The 21,632-nt window shown below is 40.8% G+C and overlaps 1 protein-coding gene across 3 annotated transcripts in view; it reads left to right on the forward strand.

The window, feature by feature from the left end:
* Positions 1 to 836: 836 nt before the first annotated feature.
* Positions 837 to 21,632, forward strand: part of cdkl5 (cyclin dependent kinase like 5) — a 136,955-nt gene continuing 116,159 nt past the window's right edge. The window contains exons 1-3 of one of the 3 annotated variants that reach the window (XM_048540164.2): positions 837 to 1,030; positions 16,657 to 16,890; positions 18,525 to 18,559. In XM_048540164.2, the coding sequence (XP_048396121.1) occupies positions 16,827 to 16,890; positions 18,525 to 18,559 (99 nt within the window). In that variant the 5' untranslated portion in view covers positions 837 to 1,030; positions 16,657 to 16,826. The other 2 variants (XM_048540166.2, XM_048540165.2) reach the window with 2 other exon arrangements.

Genomic DNA, 21,632 nt, shown 5'->3' on the forward strand with positions numbered 1-21,632 from the left:
GGAATGAACAATTTATCTAACAGGAAAGGCTTATTTTCCTCCCCACTATAGTACCCCTCCAATTCCTTTTCTAAATTCACATAATGATCTGATGCATGATACAGATGGATGTCTTCTGATGAAGCTCAGATAGAGTTCATGAGATGATTGCTGCTCTCAAAAAGGTGTAGATCAATTGCTCAGTGGCTTTTGCAGGCTTTTACACGGTCCCGCAGATGCCTAGGACTGTCGAAACTTTGCCCCAAAGACATCGCAGATAGCCTGAGAACTTTCATGCTCCTCCGAGCAGTGAGATCAACAACCATGACGGTAACAGTCAGAATAACAGCAATTGTGCTCCGACCACTGCCAGTCTATCAATGTCCTTCTTTTCAATCAACCAGCCCACGCTGCTGTTAATCTTGATGTTGGGAGGCCAAAGACAGACCCTCAGGCACCAGAGAAGCTCAGGGATATCTGATACGGTCACCAGCAGTCTTTCCAGTGAAAATTCTGCAGTCCTGTACCAGCTACACTTTGTGAACCGGCGGTCAGAAAAACAAGCACTCGGGAACAGACAAAAATGATCAGTTTTTTGTATTATTTATATGTTATTGGATGAAGTCGCCTTGTGAATGGTTTTGTTTATGGCCTTTACGATTTGATGTGGTGTTGGAGGGGCGGGAGGAAGAGAGAAGCGACGGTCCCTACGACCGTCAGGGAGAGAAAAAAAATTACCTCGGAGGTGGGGTGTTCACCGTCTGTTCTTCCAAGCTGTGTTTTGGGAAGGAAAGGACCACTCGAGTCCAGGAGCTGCTGTGTGGCGGGACGAGACGGGAGTGGGAAAGGCTGTAGTAGGGTCTAAGGGGCAGAGGAGCCCTCACCTCCCGTTGTCCGGCTCCTTTCCTCTTCCACCCTCCAACAACTACACCCCCGCCGCCGGCGTGACTCACCGTGCACGCGGTGTCCCTGACGTCGCGCGGTTACGCCTTGCAACATGGCCGCTCCGTTGAGTAGTCGTTGTTGCGGAGCTGAGCAGTTCTCCTTGCGGGTGAGTGAGTGAAGGTGGCTGGAGCTGGGAATTGTTTCGGTCGAGTGAGTCTGTCGAGACGGTCCGTTTTTGTTGGAGCGGGAAGGGGTATGGATGTGGTTGCACGCTCGCCTTCCTTCTTGTCGCGGTGTGAGGCAGGAGGAAGGGAGGTATTTGGGTGAGTCGCAAGTCTCCTGCCGTTGGACGGCTGAGCTCCAACTGCTGCCGCCGCTCGCGCCGGACTGTGGGGAGGAGGGAGAGCGGCGCGCGGCGCAGCTCGAGCCGTCGGGTTTCCGTTCCTCACCCGTTCGGCTGCTTGAGCCCCGTTTGCGCAGGAGAAGCGTGAGCTTCCAGCTCTGGGGGCAACTGCATCTTGGAATTCTTGGGGCGGGTATACACGATTTTCACTCGCTTATTTCCCGTGATTTTTCTGCAATAATTAATATTTAACAGGAATTGTAATTTTTGATGTGAACCTTTTCACCTGATGAGATATTTCAAGGGCATTCTGTTGCCCTAATAGTTCTGTTTCTGGGACGATAACGACTGCGTCCGGTAGAATTTGTTATCTCCTCCGCACCCCCCATGGATATGCTTTTATCTCTTAGGTCTCCTGTTTAGTACGTTTTGTTTACCTTGTATGTTTTGTGTGTTTATTTTAGGGAAACTTGATATAGATCATTTGTGTAGGTATTATTTGACCTATTTAGCAAAACCACACTCATAAATCGCAGATCTTAATCCGTCGAAGTTGTGGCTTGAATTTGTTTTGGTTTATATTGTCGGCTTTATTTTGGGCTACTGTGGAAGTGTCATAAAATCGAACAACGCACAGATAAAATAAACCTTTGATTGTATTTTAGAATAATTTAAGTGACCCCCGTAGTAATCAAATAATGAATTTTCTTTCAGATTTGTGGTAAAGAGAGTTGAAAAATATTGGAACGTGGTAAAACATTTGTGACCTGTTCACTGTTGGCTCTCTTCCTTTAGTGACTCATTTCCTGTCCATCTCTTTTATGTTGTACAGGTATTTTGCATAAGTTATATTAAATTCAAAATTACCACTGGTGATGCCTTATTTAAGCTGTACTTTTACATCATTCTGCCCATCATTCCAGCGACACAAATGACCTACTTTTGTTATTTTTCTCTCTCGTGATTGTCCAATGGGATCTGAAAACAAAATGCTGAAAATACTTCACAGGTCTAGGATGTCCGCCGAAGGAGAATAATATGCTAACGTTTGAATTGAGAGAACTTTCGTACAGACATTTGACATTGCTTTTTATGATATTGATCCATTTTGTTCTTTCAATTAGTGCTGTAATTTTCTTGGATACTCAAAATTTGGAATAAATACCAGACTGCAGCAAGTACTGTACAGAACTTTGGAATGGTGGGTCACACACTGTGCTCCCAGGCACGATCTTTCTTTGATTTGGAGAAGTGAGGGAACATTAAACTTCATATGTTGAAGTAGGACCATTGAGAACAAGAAGCAAAATGTGGGTGAAGTAGCTACATATGCCTACCCATAACATTAGAAATAGGAGCCACCACTCAGACACAATCATCCCACCCAGATCCATTCCCCATGAACCCACACACCTCTGAACACTACAGGCAATTTAGCATGGCTGATCCACCTAGCCTGCACATCTTTAGACTATGGGAGGAAACCCATGCAGACACAGGGACAGTGTATAAACTCCACACAGACAGTCGCCCAAGGCTGGAATCGAACCCGGGTCCCTGGCACTGTGAGGCTGCAGTGCTAACCACTGAGCCACTGTGCCACCCACTTGCATTTGCTTTTGTCAAGACTAAAATTTCATTTCACTTTGGGGTGTCTGTATGTTTACTGTTTACAGTTCATGTACTAAGACATTGAAATTTTGCTGTATGTTAGGGTTTTGCACCCTTTCTTAATTTAAATAGAATTCTGTTTTTCTGTTCTTCCTGGCAAAATTACAAACTCGCGTTTTCTCGCAGACTTCATCCTTTAGATTTCCATTCACTCACATTACCTTGCAGATATTCTTGAAATTTACTTTGTTGCTGATATACATTTGCTACCACAGATATTCAGCATTGCTGAAAAATCTCACCTCTTGCCAAAGCTTTTCATCTTGTGCCCATCAGGACAGTACATAAAAACACCACACATACTGGAAATCTGAAAGAAAAACTGCTGTAGAAACTGAGGTCAAGCAGCAGCTGTGGCGAGAAAGCAAAGTCAGTGTTTTGTCAAGTGAACAATTCTGAAGAAGGGTCTCTGAACCTGAAACGTTGACTCTGCTTTCTCTCCACAGCTCTTGCCAGATCTTCTGAATTATGCAGCAATTTGTTTTTTGTTAGATAAAACATTAATTGAGGGGAAAAAAGCAAGATTTATACCACATCAAAGGACAGTGCTGTTTGTTGGAAAATTGGACTCTTGACAGAAGAGTTGCTGTGGAGAATGCACCAATCAATGCTGCTCGACACTTAACTGCTAGTTTTTGTTTAAATTTTATACTGCTGACGAATTTAGGAATGTGAGTTGGACCTACATTTATTCGACCTTATGTAGATTAATATATAGGACTTTGCTTTTTTACAGACAGTGAAGAAGATTATCTAAGATTACAAAGAGATTTTGATCAGTTTGGTCAATGGGCTGAAGACGAGTAGATAGAGTTTAATTTGGATAAATGCACAGCATTGGATTTTGTAAAAACAAACAAAGACAAGACATGTACAGTTAAAAGTGGAGCCTTGGGCAGTGTTGTAGAACAGAGAGACATAGGGGTTTAGACATCTAAGTCTTTGAAGTTTGCATCTCATATGGATAAGGTGGTTTTAGAAGGCATTTAGTGTGCTTGCCTAGCAGTGCTCAGACCTTTGAATATAGGAGTTTGGATGTTATGTTGAGGATGTACAGGAATTTTGTGAGTTCTCTTCTAGAGTACTGTGTCCAGTTCTGGTCGCCCTTTATAAGAATTATATTATCAAGCTGGAGAGGGTTCAGAAGAGATTTACCAGGGTGTTGGCAGGAATGGAAGGTTTGAGTTATAAGGAAAGGTAGGATAGGCTGGGACTTTTTTCACTGGAACATCGGTTGAGAGCTGACCTTGGATATTTGTGGAATCATGAATGGCAGGTTTCTTTTTCCAAGGGTGGGAGCTTTCGAGACTAGGGGGCATGTTTTCAAGGTGAAAGAAAAAATGTGAAAAAGATATGCGGCAATTTTTTTTGGACACAGAGTTGCTCATGTGCAGAATGAACTTTGAGAAGAAGTGGTGGATGTGGGTGCAGTTATAATATTAAAAAGACATTTAGACAAGTACATGAATAGGAAATGTTTGGAGGATATTGGCCAAGTGCAGGTAGGTGGGATGAGTTTAGTTTGGGATTACGGTCGGCATGGACTGTTGGGACTGAAGGGTCTGTGGCCATGCTTTATGATCCTCTCACGTGTACACACTGCTCCTATTTTACCTCACCAAAATAGGTGATAGCTGTCCATTGGCTGGGGCTTTGCCCTGAAAAATGAATCGGAGTCAACTTGCTTTGTTTAAAACCTAAGCATTGGTTAGCAGCTAACTGTCAATCAGAATTGATTTTTGCAATCAGCATGAGAATACCTCTGCTAGTCCACTTGCCATCCAATATGCAAAGATTGGTCAAGCTATTATAAATCATTCCGATGAATGGAAGATTTAAAAAAAAAGGACATTTTGTCAAAGACTTGTACAGCAATACTCAAGTTCCTTTCTGCACTCCATTAATTCCAGTTTAACCCAAACTTCATGATCAAACCTGCTGATAAGGCAGGTGGTAATGTCTGGCATGTCAAACTCTACCTTACAGAGGCTGAGCATCAACTCATCATCCATCACTTCCTTGACCATTGCCCCATCACTTGCAAAAATTTGTAGCTCCGGTTGTGGGTGATGTTGTTGACTTGCTCGCCAAGCTGGCTGGTTATAGTTCAGATGTTTCGTCACCTTGCTAGGTAACAGCATCAGTGTGTTCTCCAATGAAGCAATGTTGTGCTACTCTGCTCAAAATTTGTATGATCCAGCCTGTTGAGGTGTTTTGTTATTTCTGGTTCTTTTTTGCAAGCGTTTGTACATCGGGTCTAATTCCATATGCTTATTGATTGCATTATGGCTTTCGTTGTTGGAGTGTGCTGAAATGAGGGAAAGTTTGTTGTTTCACAAGGACCAAAGACCCATACCCACAAGATGCAGGACCAACAGTGTACAAAATACCATGCAAAGAGAGATGAAAAACATTATATTGGCCAGACAGGAAGGAAACTAGCCATCAGGATGCACAAACACTGGCTAGCAGCAAAAAGACACAACAAACTTTCCCTCATTTCAGCACAATCAGACAATGAAGGCCATCAATTTAACTGGGATGGTGTGACCACCCTATCTCAAGCCAACCATAGATAGGTAAGGGAATTCTTAGAGGCTGGATTCTCCACCCATAATGTAATCAATAAACACGTGGAATTTTGCCCCATGTACAAACCCTTGCAAAAATGAACTGGAAAAGACACACAACACCTCAACAGACCAGATAATAACAATACTACAATAGAGTCGCATAATATTGCTTCATTGGAGGCCGCATTGACGATGTCATCTGGCATGGTGATGAATCATCTGACCTATAGCCAACCACCTTGGCAAGAAACTGAAGAATCTCACCCCACCAATGAATATCGAACTGTTGTTTCCAGAATTGTCACTAATCTCATCTTCCCCTGCACTGCTTCCCATCTCTAAATCCAAATCCACATCCCTGCACAACTTTTACCTTCTTCCTGAAACCCACAGGCAGTCTTGACAGACTTGTCATTTCGGCTTGTGCCAGCTCCACTGAACTTGGTTCTTTCTTTATCCTTTTCTCCCCCGTTGCTTGCTCACTTCCCATTTGGATTTGAGATTCTTCTAATGGTTTATGTTGGTTCCACACTTTTTAATTTCCTGGTCAGAACTGCTGCTGCCTCTTCACCATTGATGTCTAATTCCTTCACATGAAAATGTCCTGATGGGGACCTGTCAACCTGATGCACTTTTCCCAAGTCATAAATGTGGCTTTGAGTTCCTGCATGGGTCCCAGTTATGTCTGTTTCCTTGTGGCATATGTGAAACATTGTTTGTGCCAATCTTACTCGGGCACCCCCACCCACAATCCTCCCTCTGGTAGATTGACGTCATTGACATTACTTCCTGCTCTTATCTGAAATTGGAAAAATGAATCAGTTTTGCATCCAATTTCTATCCTACTTGCACCTTCAATGGACTCCAGAGTTTAAAAACCAGGCAGGAAAACATGCCGACGCTTCATTGGAGGCTGCACTGATCATGGTACCCAGCATGGTAAAGAAACGTCTTCGGAACAACCAACCAACCTCAACACCCATAACCCGAGCTACAAATCTACTCCAGAACCTTTCATCTTGCACTCTTCCATTCCCAGCTTCTATTATCTGGAGATTGTTCACCAATATCCATTGCATGCCCACTGTTTCCCAGTTACCTTGACTATACTTCCTCGATACTGTTTTCTACCAGGACGTCATTCTGTTCTTCTGAATCTGTTGATGTTGAATCTGTTCTGATGCCATTTTCCATGGTGGTACCTTCAACATGTTCTTATTTTTCCTCAACTGAGGATTATTCCACCAACAACCAAACCCCGACCCCGACCCCCACTCCGCCATGTCCTCCACACATGCTTGGCAGGGTCCTCATCCATCTCTGACCATTTTACAGCACTGCTGCCTTCATCCCTTGCGCTCATTCACAGAACAGGACCAAGCTTCTCAATATCCTCACTTTCCGTCCCAAGAATCTGCATTTCAGAATGTGATTTCCACCACCACTAACAGGTTGCCACCATCAAATGCATCCTTCCTTTCCCTTCCCTCTGCTATAAGCGCTTCATGGGTACCGTTCGTTCCGTTGCACCCTGGACCATTCCTCTATCATGGCCAATTCTCTCGATTTGCTTTGCCAAGTCACCTTCCCATGAAATTGCAAAAGGTCTAACATTTGGCCTTTTGCTTCTTCCCTCTTCAAGATTCAAAACTCACTCATCTCAATCCACATGGACAAGGAGAACTGCCATTTCGACTGGGACAACACCACAATCGTGGGTCAAGCTAGGCAGAGACAGGCATGAGAATTCCTAGAAGCCTGGCATTCCATGAAACATGCTATTAACAAACACACTGAACGTGACCCCATATACATTCCACTATGAACGAAAACCGGAAGTGAGGCAATCAAGCTCAAGGGACTCCAGAGTTAAAAATCAGGTGGGAAAACACACCAACACTTCATCAGAGGCTGCACTGAGGATGTTACCCAGCATGGTAACAAAACATCTGCAACACCACAAACCAGCTCCATGAGCCAACCAACCTCAACACCCATAACCCGTGCTACAAATATACTCCAAAACCCTACTTCAAAGCACTACCTGATGATTCTTCAATCTTTGATACAGGCAGAAACAAAGTTTAGTATAAATAGATGATGACAATGGTTGGGGTGTTGGGAGGAGACAGTTGTGGGGATGCAGGAGTGGGGCTGACCAGAAATATTTGTGTGTTGACGTGCTCAACAAAAATTATTTTTTTCTTTTCATAGACTTGTGTCACAGATTTAATACCAATGTTTACACTTCGTGAAGAAGATCTTTTGAGATTATGCAGATTTTATTATATTTGGTGCATTTTCCTATTTGCAGTACAGAATAGAATCATAGAATCCCTACAGTGTGGTAACAGGCCTTTCGAGCCAACAAGTCCACACCGAACCTCAGAGCATCCCACTCAGATTCATCCCCGTACAACCCACCTAATCTACACATCCCTGTGGGTAATTTAGCCTGGCCAGTTCACCTAACTCGCACATCTTTGGACTGTGGCAGGAAACTGGAGCCCCTGAAGGGAACGCACACAGTCATGGGGAGAATGTGCAAACTCAACACAGACAGTTGTCCGACGCTGGGATCAAACCCGGGTCCCTGGTGCTGTGAGGCAGCAGTGCTAACCACAGTCCTGCCCAATATCATAAAACTCTTGGCCGTGTTCCCCTATCAGGTATACTTGTGAAATATTAGTTTCGTTTTCTAATCCTTGTGTATTAGTTTTTCATTTTTGCGATGCTTGATCTAACCTACTTGTTCTCATTCCAATGTATCTTTTTATTCAACTTTGTTATTTAAGTCATAACAACATTGGTGAAATCTTTCGAGCAATTCCCTGTTCTACAAAGATAGAAGTATTCTGGGTATGTGTGGAGCTTGAACAGAGTTACACATCCTCAGATGGTTGTTGGCAAAATATGACATCTTAAGAAAGATGTTAGGGCAAGTAGGGTCAAGGAATTAAGTTCTGACTTGTCTTAATTGAGGAGAAATGGAGTTAGAGTAAGGGAGGAAGTTTTGAAACTTAGGGCCTTAATTTCTGAAGGCCCTGCAACCAGTTGTGTGCTAAAGAACATGGCGGATGTTCAAAGCCCAAGAGGGGAAGCAATGTCAAGTTCAGGAGTCCTCAGATTTTTCAGGAGAGTAAAGGTTACAGAGATAGAGAAGGGAAAACTCCTGGAGAACCAAAGTGATGGGAGTCAAAGACATGACTTTCCAAAATAGAAATTGCTGGAGAAACCCAGGTCTGGCAGTATCTGTGGAAAGAGAAACCAATTTAACGTTTTAAGTTCATTATGACTCATCTTTGGAAGAGTGTTTATCTCTACGGTGCTGCTAGATCTGCTGAATACCTTCAACATTTTCTGTCTTTATTTCGGATCTCCTTTATTTGATGTACTTTGCTTCTATTACAATAGGTTCCCTTTTCTCGAAGTTCATTTGAGCAAAATTTTGATTTGTTTACGACTGGATATTGGTGAGGCAGGTTTATGGTGCTGAAGCAAAGGAGTGCTCAGGAGAGGTGATTCTGGCATAGAGCTAGTTGTCATCAGCATGCCTGTGAAAACTGATGTAATTTCTTTGCCGCAGCTGCAACATCCTCCAGAATTTAAAGAGAAATAGGAAGCTGCGGGTAGCTCCTTGAAGGGATAACAGTTAAGTATGGCTACCAGAAGAGAAGTAGTAGAAGAATGTTAGCTGGATACAAATGGGTATGTAAGAGTGAAGTTGCACACTGTTTGATCCACACTATTATGTAGAAGGGATGTTGGACTTTTTTTTTAAAGTCTGCTAAGGAACTTAGAATGCATTGGTAACATTAATCACAGTCACAGTCATCTCAGATGAAATTTCCCTTTTCCATTGCAGTGTTTTCAGGAGTAAAGCAAATGGCATAAAAATGATACACCACCAATTCTTGTACATTTTCACAGTTTGTGAATGAGTCCAATGATGACCATGAATCCATTGTCAATTGTTGGAAAAACCCATTTGATTTACTAATGTCCTTTTAGGGAGGGAAACTGCCATCCATACCTGGTCTGGCCTACATATGACTTCAAACCCAGAACAATGTGGTTGACTCTGAACTGCCCTCTGGGCCATTAGGGATGGACAATATATACCAGCCTAGCAAGCAATGCCCCTGTCCTGTGAATGAATTAAACAAAAATTTCCGATGAAGCATATTTGTGGCAGTGTTATTGACTGCCTCCAGTGGCAGCATGTCCCCATTTCTTTTTGATCTATATTGGAAAAATAAATAGGCCTTTGAGCCCCTGGAGTCTTTTCAACATCGCCTACATTGTGGATTAATATCTCAGCTCGATTGACCTACTGTTGTTTCTTTTCCCATGATGTCCTCATCCAACAAAATCTCTTGATCTGCGACAAAACCTTTTGGACTATTCTCAAATTTTAAACTTCAGTTTTTTTGTTATAAAGAGGATATTTACGTACAGAATTTAATGACTGTTTTTTGAGATGAATTTGAACAGTTGTTTTGTGAAAGTAATTCTAAACTGGTGCCCACTAATTAAGACCCTGCAGAGAATGTAACAATCCAGCGTCCGTTAATCAGAGAATGATATTACATTGCCCTACTTATTCGTTGAGGCAGTTGCGCTAAAAATACTGCCTTGGAAATAGAATTAACTTACCTGCATTGCAATCTGACCAAGCACTCCTTGAAGGAGGAGGAATTTGGAAGGTTTGTTAACCATTGCATTGTGTATGTCAGTAACTTTGTAACTTGGACAGCTCATGATAGTGATTTTAAGCATTTAAACTAAATTACGTTAATTTTATTTTTCATATTAATATGACTTTGTGAATGCATCAGCTGCAGTTGAGAATAGATCGGGGTATCTTCAGGAAATTTTGTCAGGCATGTGACATTAAATAGATTCTCTTTACATGAAGATATTCTGATCAGATTAGCCTATTCATACTTTGAGCCAAGTGTGTTCATATTTTTAACAAAATCAGGAATGTGCAGTGGTTATTCACTAATTATTTTCAAAGGTTGGTATGCTGTCATTTTTTAACCACTTTGTGAGGTGAAATCTATGAAGATCTTTATTTACGTTATTATTCCATTTTCTGAAAACTGGTAAATTATCTTAAGAAATAGATACCAGATTAAAAGAAAACACGACAATGAAAGATTCACAGTAGCTAAGCAATAAGGTTAACGTTGTGTCAGAACCAGGTTTGCAGTTGCTTTTTAGTCTTTTCATTTTGTATATAACCTCTCTCAAATTTCTTCTTCAACCTTTCATTGACCTCCAACTGAATTAAGTTACTTTCTCACTTCAAACTCACTTGATAGGGAAAAAGTTGTCTTTAACTTCAGGACAGAAATAAAGCTTTAATGTAGGTCAGAATTTAATGGATAAAACCAAGAGAAGTTAGATTAAGTTGGATGGAAATAAAGTTAAATTGAAGGAGTGATGCTAGAAACTGTGACAGTTAGAATCTTGACCTTGGTCTGCTTTGTAGGTTAGTATTTACATTCCATAAGTTTTAAAAAAACTGACTTCGACTGCATTGAAGCATTTTTAGCATTGTAGTTGAATGTCGGAGCCCTAATAATTGATCGAGCGATATAGGAATTTTTCCCAAACCGAAAAGTGTCTAGCTGTTAATTTATTGTGTGGGTTATGTGACTATTTCTTGCTGGAAAATTGGAGAAGTGAGGAAGCAAAACAGAAATTACAACTGATGCCCTTTTGCTTTGGTATGTATGGATCTTGGTGCCTCGACTTGCATTTGTTGCCTATCCTTAATTGTCCTTGATAAAGATGATGATAAACTGTGTTCTTGATCTGCTGCAGCTAACCTGGTGCAGGAAAATCCAGAATTCTGTTAGGACGTTCCAGGATTTTGATCCAATGACAGGGAGGGAATAGTATAGTAGTTCTAAGTCAGGATGGTGTGAATGGTATGTGGCTTAGACTCATGGAGATGTACAGCATGGAAACAGACCCTTCAGTCCAACTCATCAATGCTGACCATATAACCTGTATGAACCTAGTCCTACTTGCCGGCATTTGGTCCATATCCTTCTAACCCCGTCCTATTCATGTACCCACCCAGATGTCTTTTTAAATGTTGTGATCATACCAGCTTCCAGCCCTCCTCCTGACATTCCTTACCTGCACCATCCCCTGCGTGAAAAAGTTGCCCCTTTGGCCTCTTTTATATCTTTCCCCTCTCACTTTAAACCTTTGCCGTCTAGTTTTGGACTGCCACTTTGTGGAAAAGACCTTGCCTATTTACCCTATCCATGCCCCTCATTGTTTTATAAACCTCTATAGGGTCACCCTCAACTTCTGACACTGCAGAAAAAATAGCCCCAGCCTGTTCAGCCTCTCCCTATAGCTCAAACCTTCCAGTCCTGGACCCATCCTTTGTTAATCTTTTCTGAACCCTTCTTAGTTTCACAGTATCATTCCTGTGGCACTGCACGCAGTACTCTGAAAGTGGCCTAAGCAATGTCCTGTCCAGCCAAAACATGACCTCCCAACTCCTATACTCAATGCACTGACCAATAAAGGCAAGCATACCAACTGCCGACTTCACTATCCTATCCATCTGTGATTCCACTTTGAAGGAACTATGAACCAAAGTCTCTTTGTTCACAGCATTCCCCAGGGCCTTATCATTAAGTGTATAAGTCCTACTCTGATTTGCCTTTGCAAAATGAACACCTCATATTTATCTTGATTGAGTCTTTTTGAAGAAATAACAGAGGATTGATGAGGGCAGAGTTGTGGATGTCATCTGTGGACTTCAGTAAGGTATTTGATAAGGTTCCTCATGGTAGACTGGCTAGCAAGGTTAGATCACACAGAATATAGGGAGAACTTGCTATTTGGATATAGAACTGACTCATAGGTAGAAGACGGAGGGAGGTGATTGAGGGTAGCTTTTCAGACTGGAGGCCTGTAACCACCAGTGTGTCACAAGGATCGATGCTGGGTCCATTGCTTTTTGTCATTTACATAAATGATTTGGATGACAACATAGGAGGTATGGTTGGTAAGTTTGCAGATGATGCTAATTTGGCGGTGTAGTGGACAGTGAAGAGGGTTATCTTAGTACAATGGGCCCTTTATAAGATGGGCCAATGCGCTGAGGAGTGGCTTGGTGGGGATTTTGTCACTGGTATGTATGACATGGGGTCACCCATGCATCTGCTGCCCTTGTCTTGCTGTTAGAGGTCACCGGTTTGGAAGGTGCTTTTGAATGAGCCTTGGTGCGTTAGTACAGTGTATCTTATGTATGGTTTACGTTGCTATCAGTCATGTTGGGAGTAGATGAGATGATGATCGAGGGGTTGGCAGCTGAAATGTGTGTTCAGAGTAAATTATAAAATTTTGAAATCGCAAGATCATGGGTAATCAACTGTGCAATTATGGGCTAAATATCAATTGCATTTTTAAAAAGAAAAGTCTTTGGAATCATTTTTAAAAAGAGGCCTTTGCAATCAAATTGATGAAAATTTTAATTAACATGCTAGCAAGTGTGGTATTCTCTGAAGCATTTGACCATAAAGGCCCTCCTTTGTGTTGTAAGACGAAATTCGTGTTCTTTTACTAATGTTCTACAAAATTTGTAATATTGTTTAGCTGCTAAATATTTGATGCTTAAAATAATAAGGCTAATGTACAAATGTAAGGTGTGCTGTTGAAGTCGGTATCCTAGTCAGACTTAGTTCAGGAGTTATCAGCATAAGTAATACATGTTTAATCTGTTTAGATGATGAAAAATATTGCATACGTATTTGCGCTAACAAATTTGATACAAAGATGGGGCAAACAAAACTTAAGGTGCACTGCATATTAACCTGTGACTGAGATAAATGTTAAAGTCTTTAGTAACTGTAAATAATGTTTTGTTTGCAACCTGGATGTAAATGATTTTTAAAAGCTTGTACTTCAACTTAAATATTCTGTATCCAATTTTGTGGGGACTTCCCATTAAATTTGATTCATTTGCCAAGATTAAAATGGTGAGGAAAAACCTGAAGAACCAGTGTATATGATGTATTTATCAAACTTATAATTGAACCTGAAATAAATATGCTTTGCAGTACATGTGTAATGTGTAGAGCACCTGTCTATTGGAAAATTGCTGGTTGTATTTTTTTCTTAGATCTACAGATAGCAGCAAAACATTCTGGCTGAAATTGTCCACGTACTGAATTCTGCAGCTTCTACTAATTACTTTTAGGAATTTTGCGATATTATGTGAACCTAATCATATGACCATGAAATTATGGCCAGTGTGAACTGCTACCCTGTTGACATAAGTGGGAAGTTGTGAACAACATGGAAGGTGTCAAGACTGATGGGGCTGCTTTTGTGTAAGCAGATGTAAAAGACATTCAGGCGACTGATTATATAGTATGGTTTCTTGGCTGAAAGACACAATAATACCAGATGCCTAAATTGGAGAAAATGCGAAGAACTGTATTTATCACAATTGTATGGTTTTAAAACTGAATCCCAAAGATAAAAAAAAGTTCATGAACATCAAAATATGTCTTGTTTTATAAACAAATGGATCTTTATTTCCATGCCCACGGGTCTCTGTTGGTTATGCCATATCAGAAGTGCCGTGAAGAAACTTCTACTTGGTGATAAGGAATGAATATGAAAAAGGACAAGTCTACCCTTATTGTTCGTAAATAATTTCAAGTAATACGAGGAGGAAATTACCTCCAGTGACTTGTCTTCTTGGCATGGAACCTTGTAATTATCAATAATTATGGATTATTTGAAATATCATTGAATTTGTTCCAGGCTTAGTGAAATAGATTTTTGATCGAGAATGGCATGGACGTAGGCAGGAAAGTGGAGTTGAGAGCACAGTTAGATCAACTGTGATCATACAAATGGCATAATAGGTACGACTTCTGAGTCCTGTTCTGATTATAATGGCGGTGAAAGGAAAGCAAATAGTTAGTAGCCTCAATTTTGCAGTCAACAACCAAGCAAGAATGTTCTCTGCTGACTTTAAAGGCAGATGCCCACAAATATTTAGCAATCTCAGGTGGGAATTTGCTGTTTCTATTCAGCAGTCTAAATCTGGAGCCAGATTAAGGGCATGGCTTGGCTTGCAGCTGTACTTAAAATTGTTTCGGCAAAAAATTACTTGATGCTGCAGATACTGCTAGAGAACTCTCTAAAGTCTGTCTACACATTCCAGGTATGTGTCAGAAAAGCAATGGAGTACTTTGCATTTGGTTGGATGAATGCACTGCCATCAGCGCTCATGAAGCTCAGCATCATCCCGGACAAAATAGCCCACTTGATCCATTGCCTAAAATGTTCGTACCCTTCATCATCAATGCATGGTGGCAGGAGTGTGTACTGTTTCCAAGCTACACTACAAGAAATGCTGTACTGTGTGGCACTGTGTTTCAGTGGTTAGCACTGCGGCCTCACAGCACCAGGCTCCAGGTTCGATTCAAACCTAGGGCAACTGTCTGTCAGTTTGCACATTCTGCATGTGTGTGTGGGTTTCCTCTGGGTGTTCTGACTTGCTCCCACAGTCCAAAGATGTGAAGCTTCGGTGGATTGACCATGCTAAATTGCCCATTGGGTTCAGGAATATGCAGGGTAGGTGGGTTAACCAGGGAAAATGCAGGATTACTGGGATGGGGGTGCACTTGGGGTGGTTGGGTGCTGGGGGAGGTGGAGGCGGAGGCATGGGTCTGGGTGGATGTTCTTCAGAGGGTCGGAGTGGAGCAGATGGGACAAATGGCCTGTTTTCGTACTATGGGGATTCTCTAACTCAATAAGATGCCTTTGTCAGCAGCTTCAGTATGTTTTACTGCTACCGCCTCAGCATTAAGACAGCAATATGAACAGGAGCATTACCACCTGCCAGTCCCCTCCAAGCCACACATCATACTGACTTGGGACTACACAGCCATTCCTTCATCGTCAGTGGGTTAAAATCCTGACAGCACAGTTAGTATCACTTAACCCTTTGGACTTCAGTTTCAGGAAGTCATTCCATCAATATCACCTTGATCGCACGTGGAGATGGGCATTCAGTGCTGGCCTAGCCAGTGATAGCCAGATCCATGAAGGAATAAGGCAAAAGTCATGAATTGGATAAATGTTGGATGTAACAGTAAATGCAACCACTTTGATAAATCTTTAGAAAAAACACTTGGTAGTATTTTTGGAAAATGCGTGCATGGCATGATATGTTACATGGGCAAATGTCTAGCCTTTAGGAATGTGTTGTGGGCATCCATGCTAGTTGGTGCTCACAGTGTCTTTCCCTTGTGCCTGGCAACAAAGCCATTCATAATAAAGAAGAGTACCGTGATGGAAAACTCTTAGATTCTTCCATTTTTACTGGATTGGTTAATTGTCTTCCCTGCACTGTCCCATTCCTTATTTCACTTGGAATTCCTGGATTAGACTTGTGCCGAATGGTTGTGAACTCGCTTGGTCTGAATCATCATTTGATTAAAAAGAAATAATGCTGGGTTATCATTAAGTGCCCTTTACATGTTAATTTGACCATCTTTATGACTTCTGGAATGTGAAAATAAATCTGTTATGCTTTCAATGGCTACTTTTGCCACCTTAAGAAATTCTTTGTGTCAATTCATCCAAATGTACTTGTAGTACCAACTGAGTTCAATAAATAAAAGCTCCCAGATGAATGCCAATGTATTTTCTGCCAATGATCCCTTTTCACATGGCGTTATGGGTTTAATGTGTAACTTTGGGGGCTAATCATCACTTTTAGAAAATGTCTGTTCCCATTCCCATAAGCCCAAAACCTTCATACTAGAACTTGCTGGAGCATGCCCTTGAAACAAAGGTAAAATTGTTGAATGTTGTTATATTTTGAAGAATATTAAGTTATTTTCATTTAAAGGTTATGAAAGGATTTATTGAAAATTCACTTTTCTCCATTGAGTATAAAGACTATTTTGAGAATGGTAAGGATTAGGGAATATTTCCTTGTTTCAGCTGCAAGGTCTTGTGGTAACTTAAGAATTTTAGCATGCATATCGAATAGAATGTGTACTATCCGCATTGTCTAAATGCAATTTGGAATGTGATTATGTCTCTGTGAAATATGACTAGTAAAAGTAAGATTTTCACTTCCATGTAAGATTTTGTACTTGAAGATCGCTTCAGAGTTGGTAATTACAAACACTGTCTTTCTTCCAGATGGGTTTTCATTGTGACTAGACCATGCCAAATATGAAGGATGTGAATTGGATTTGTTGGACTTCGTGGCTTTATGGACACTGCACGATACATGTCTGCGGCAAGTTACACTTAAAAGTCCACAACTACAATATAATTTGGGATCATACCTATCACAGAAATTTGTCTTCATGAAGATTCCTGACATTGGTGATGTAATGAATAAATTTGAAGTCCTTGGAATTGTAGGTGAAGGTACGTTTAGGAGTTTTGACTGACGTGAACAAGTGTTTGTTTTGATATAATGTTCTCCAGATAACCACATTCTACCTGAATTTAATGGTAGTGTAATGGCCAAGGTACACCCTGTATCTTTTGTGTCAAGGAGGAGATAGTTATTGGCAACACTATAAATAGATGATTTTTCACTACCCTTTTGTTGGCTTTGCAAAAATCAGAGTTCAAGCCCCAGAGCTTTGTGATATTGTTGCACTTGTAATTTTAAAATAGATGAAATAAGAAATGTAAAAAGACAGTAAGGTTTAAAGCTTTTGAGATGATTTGTCGCTTAGTTTGTGGATGAGGTTGTAGATTTGCTCACCAAGCTGGTGTGTTTGTAGATGTTCCATCACACTGCTAGGTAACATTGTCAGTGTGCCTCTAGTGAAGCGTTTGTGTTCTGTCCCACTTGTAATTTATGTGCCTCGGTTTGCTGGGGTGGTTGGCATCACTTGTGGCTCTGTTTTCTGTATGTCATGTCCAGTTCAATATGTTTGATGCAGTTCCGGTTGGAATGCCAGGCCTCCAGAAATTCCCATGGTAGTGTGTCTGGGCCTAGTTGGTATTTGTGTATCCTTATTGTCAGTTTTCTTCCAGTTTGGCCAGTGTAATATTTCTCTCAGTCCTTGCGTGGTATTTTGTATATTAAGTTAGTTTTCTTGGGTGTGGGATCCTTGACGTTCATCAGTAGCTGTCGCAGGGTGGTTGTTGGTTTGTGGGGAAACTCTGATACCTTGGGGTCTGTGCAGTCTTGTGGTCATCTTTAATAAGTCTCTGATGTATGGCAGGGTGACTTGTGTGTCTGGCCATGTTGTGTCATCTTGTGGTCTGTCCTGGAGGTAATGGTGGATTGTGCTTTCAATGTATTCAGACATGTGATTTCACGCCTCCAGCCAGAGGCTCTTCAACGTAGCCATATAGGTTTGCCGTGCGCTGTTTCCTAGCAAGTTGTTTGGTTACCAACTTTGTGTTATTTCAGTGCAGTTCAAGAAATGACTGAGATTGTGAAAGAAATATTGTCGTGCCGATTAATTGATTTAATCGTCCTTACTTCAGGAAGCTAACAATGTAATGAGCAACCCACTGCTTCCAAATTTATATTCTGTATTTTTTACAAGAATTGACAAAGCAATTCAATGTGTTTTAACATTTTATTTTACTCCTGTCATTTCACCCTGCAAACACCACACATTTCCCGTTAAAAACCTGAACCATACAAACAGGTTATGTCTGAAGCCAAATCGTGCCATCTGTGGTTGTTAAATGAACTTAACCAAGGCAAGAATTAAGCATAGTGCATCTGAAATAACCAGGCATACACCAGCCAGTGTTCTACACCTGATCGCAGTACAGGTGATTCAACTAGGAACATGTATATTGACATCACATTAGCATCACAAGTAATGTTGCATGAGATTAGAATGCTGACTGTTACTTGCCAGGTGTACAAAGCTACCTGAGTTATATTCTGGAATGTGACCAATGTCACTGGAATTGGAACCTGTCAGTGAGGAAGCTTTTGGCTAGAAAAGGGAGGGAATGGGGAAGAGGAATGTTTTAAGTGTATGATTTCAATGCTGTAAGGTATAATTTGTTTTCTTATTTTGCAGGAGCCTATGGGGTGGTACTAAAATGCAGGCACAAGGTTAGTAGATTATTCAAACCATGATTCTTTGGGAAAAGAATTTACAGCCAGTAGAATTCAGAATTGACATTTTATTGGTATAATTGAATAACTGAATTCATTGCATAACAATGTCATTGTATTGATCAGTATACAGAGGTGGTCTTAGTGTGCCAAATGATCTAGTTCTGTTTAATCTTAAGATAATATTTAACTTGAATATTTCAGATTAAAGTGAAATTGCTTATTCAAACCAGGAAAATTTGGTGCAAAAAATGAAAGTGAGTCAAAATCTTTTGCATTTTTTAGGGTAGTGTAGTTTCCAGAAGGAAGAAAATAAATTGAGCTAACCTTTGTAATCAAGAAATTACAAATTGAAAATTTCTTTGTTAGTTGCTACTTGTGTTATTTAAATATTTTGTTAAATCACCAAATTAGTATAAAGATTATTTTATAAATTTCATTTGTGAAGATGGAAACTTGGTAGCTATTTGGTCACCTCTGCAATTATTTGCAGTGAAGTAACTGAAAGGGAATTCTTTTAGAGGACCGAAGAATTGGAAACATGGTGATTTTCTTAGTGAGATTGTATCAACTGTATTCTGATTCCAACCTGTCATAACAAGAAATTGTATAGGAATAATTTTGTATAATTTGTCCTCTCAATTTTAAGCCACATTTACCTTAAACCCAGAAAATGAAACATGTGAATTTGATCAGCCTGTTCTATAAATTGGTACTATTTTCTTTCTTAAGCAACTTGGCAAGTGTAGACCTGCTATTTCATACAGTACTGTATGATAGCACGAACAGGATGGAGTTTGGGCTGGGAGCACCATGAGAATTTTTATGCTGAGTCAATCTTTATGCCACTTTACTTAAGCTACAGTTCTGCTTTACATCTAATGAAATTATACTGAATCTGCTCACTGCATATGACATCGATTGTGAGACCCATGAGAAAGGACGTGTTTGTCCAATGACTGTCAAGAATTTGAATTGTTTCTGATTTAAGTGTCATTACTGGTGTGAATTTTGCCATTTGCAGTCTCGGTCGTCCTGCTAAAATAGAAGTATCCTACAGTTTGTGTAAACATTTGGTCTGCCCTCATTTCTATGGCAGAGTGCTGATGTTAGCACCTCACTTAGGTGATGACCATTGCTACAATTTTCATCTTGGTATTTTTGAGGGTTTCTGCACAAATCAATGTAAAGTTTGGGAGCATTTTCTCTTCCTCATACTTAAGAGACATGGCTTTGGGTGTGCTTTTTTTCAAAGAAAACTGCATTTGCTTGAAATCTGAAATAAAACTGATTGTATAGAAACACTTTTGAGGCAGGAAGATAACTGAGGAGTTAATCTTTCAGGTGAAGACTCTTCATTAGAACTGGAAGGTATTGCAGAGGAACTAAAGCAGGAGAAGTACTCAAAAGATGCGATTGAATGACCTACAAAGTGTTTAAAGGGAAGTCGGTAATAGTTAGGTTGTAAAAATAATAGTTCCTGATAATAGGAGAGAAATCACAGTCAGGTTTCTGACACTGAAGAACAGAATTTGTGTGATTTAAAAGAGAGGGTGATAAAGAAGAATAGAAATGGAGGCATGAGAAAGAACTGACAGCTTGCTTCAGTGTCTGAGAAGCCTGGGAGGAGAAACAAAGTGTTTGGCTTAGAGATGAATGTTACCACACCAGCTTTGTTTTTGATGGAGCTCAATGCCCTGTCATACCCTGGCTTGTCTTTGTTACCTTTCTTAAACGTTGGAACAACATTAGCCACCTTCCAGTCTTCTGGAATTTCACCAGTGGCTAAAGGTACAGCAAAAATCTCTGAAAGGGCCTCTGAAATTTCTTCCCTGGCCTCCCACAACTTCCAGGATGGACTTGATCAGGCCCATGGGATTTATCCACTGAGGAGAAATATTCATTAAAAAATCTCCCATAGCTCCACATGTAGAAGGCCACGCTGATCTTTAAGGGGACCTATTCTCCCCCCAGCCACCCTTTTACTCTTAATATAGCTATAAAACCTCTTAGAATTATCTTTAGCCTTATCTGCCAGATCAACTTCAAACCCTCTTCTCTTCTGATTTTCCCCCCTAAATGTGGTCCCGCACTACTTATAGTCATCTAGGGAGTTTATTGAGCCCAGTAGCTTAAACCCAATGTATGCTGCCTTCTTTTTCCTGACTAGAACCTCAAAATCCCTCGTCATCCAGGGATATACTGTCCCTGGACTCTTGATATCACACTTTTAAAAGCCTCCCATTTGCCAGTGTTCCTTTTCCTTCAAACAGACTCACCCAATTGACCTCTGCTGGATCCACCCTAATGTCTGCAAAATTGGCCCTGCTCCAGTTGAGCACCTTAACCTGTGGATCTGTCCTATCTTTTTTCATAACTGTACGTTAAAACTAAGTGTGTTATGGTCACTGGACCTACAATGCTTTCTGACTGACACTTGAGTCACTTGCCCAACTTTGTTTCCTCAAAGGAGGGCCAGTGTTGCACCTTCCTGAGTAGGACACTGTACCCAGATTTGGGATACTTTGTTGGATCCATTTGCCAAATTCCACCCCATCAGGGCCTCTTACATTCTGGTGGCCTAGTCTATACAGGGAAATTAAAATCTCCAACCAATACTACCCTATTCTTCCTATGGATATTTGCGCACTCTGCATATCTACTCCTCCAGTACCCACTGGCTATTTGGGGGTCAAAAATACAGAGCCAACAGAGTGATCATCCCCTTTCATATTTCTAAATTCTAACCATATGGCCGTGTCCAACAAGAGGAGCATGCCACTGCCCTAATTGCCATCTCCTCTGTCTTCAAGTTAGACAGAAAGAAAGTAGGGTTGAAGAGCCCTTAACTGTTCTTAGCTATACCCCTGCTCAGCACCCCCATGCTAAAATCTCTCAAGCAAAGGTCTCAGCACTTCTAAACTAACACTGGCCTACTCCCTTAATTGCTGCCTCCGTGTACACTCTTAGCTTTCTACTAAAAGGGGATGCAGAAATACTTTATTTAAGGGCAAAATGCTGTTTCTTTTCATCTAATGTGTGAAATGACTATTTATTTAATTAGAAGTGG

This window comes from Stegostoma tigrinum, chromosome 12, assembly GCF_030684315.1.
Source record: "Stegostoma tigrinum isolate sSteTig4 chromosome 12, sSteTig4.hap1, whole genome shotgun sequence".
NCBI lineage: Eukaryota > Metazoa > Chordata > Chondrichthyes > Orectolobiformes > Stegostomatidae > Stegostoma > Stegostoma tigrinum.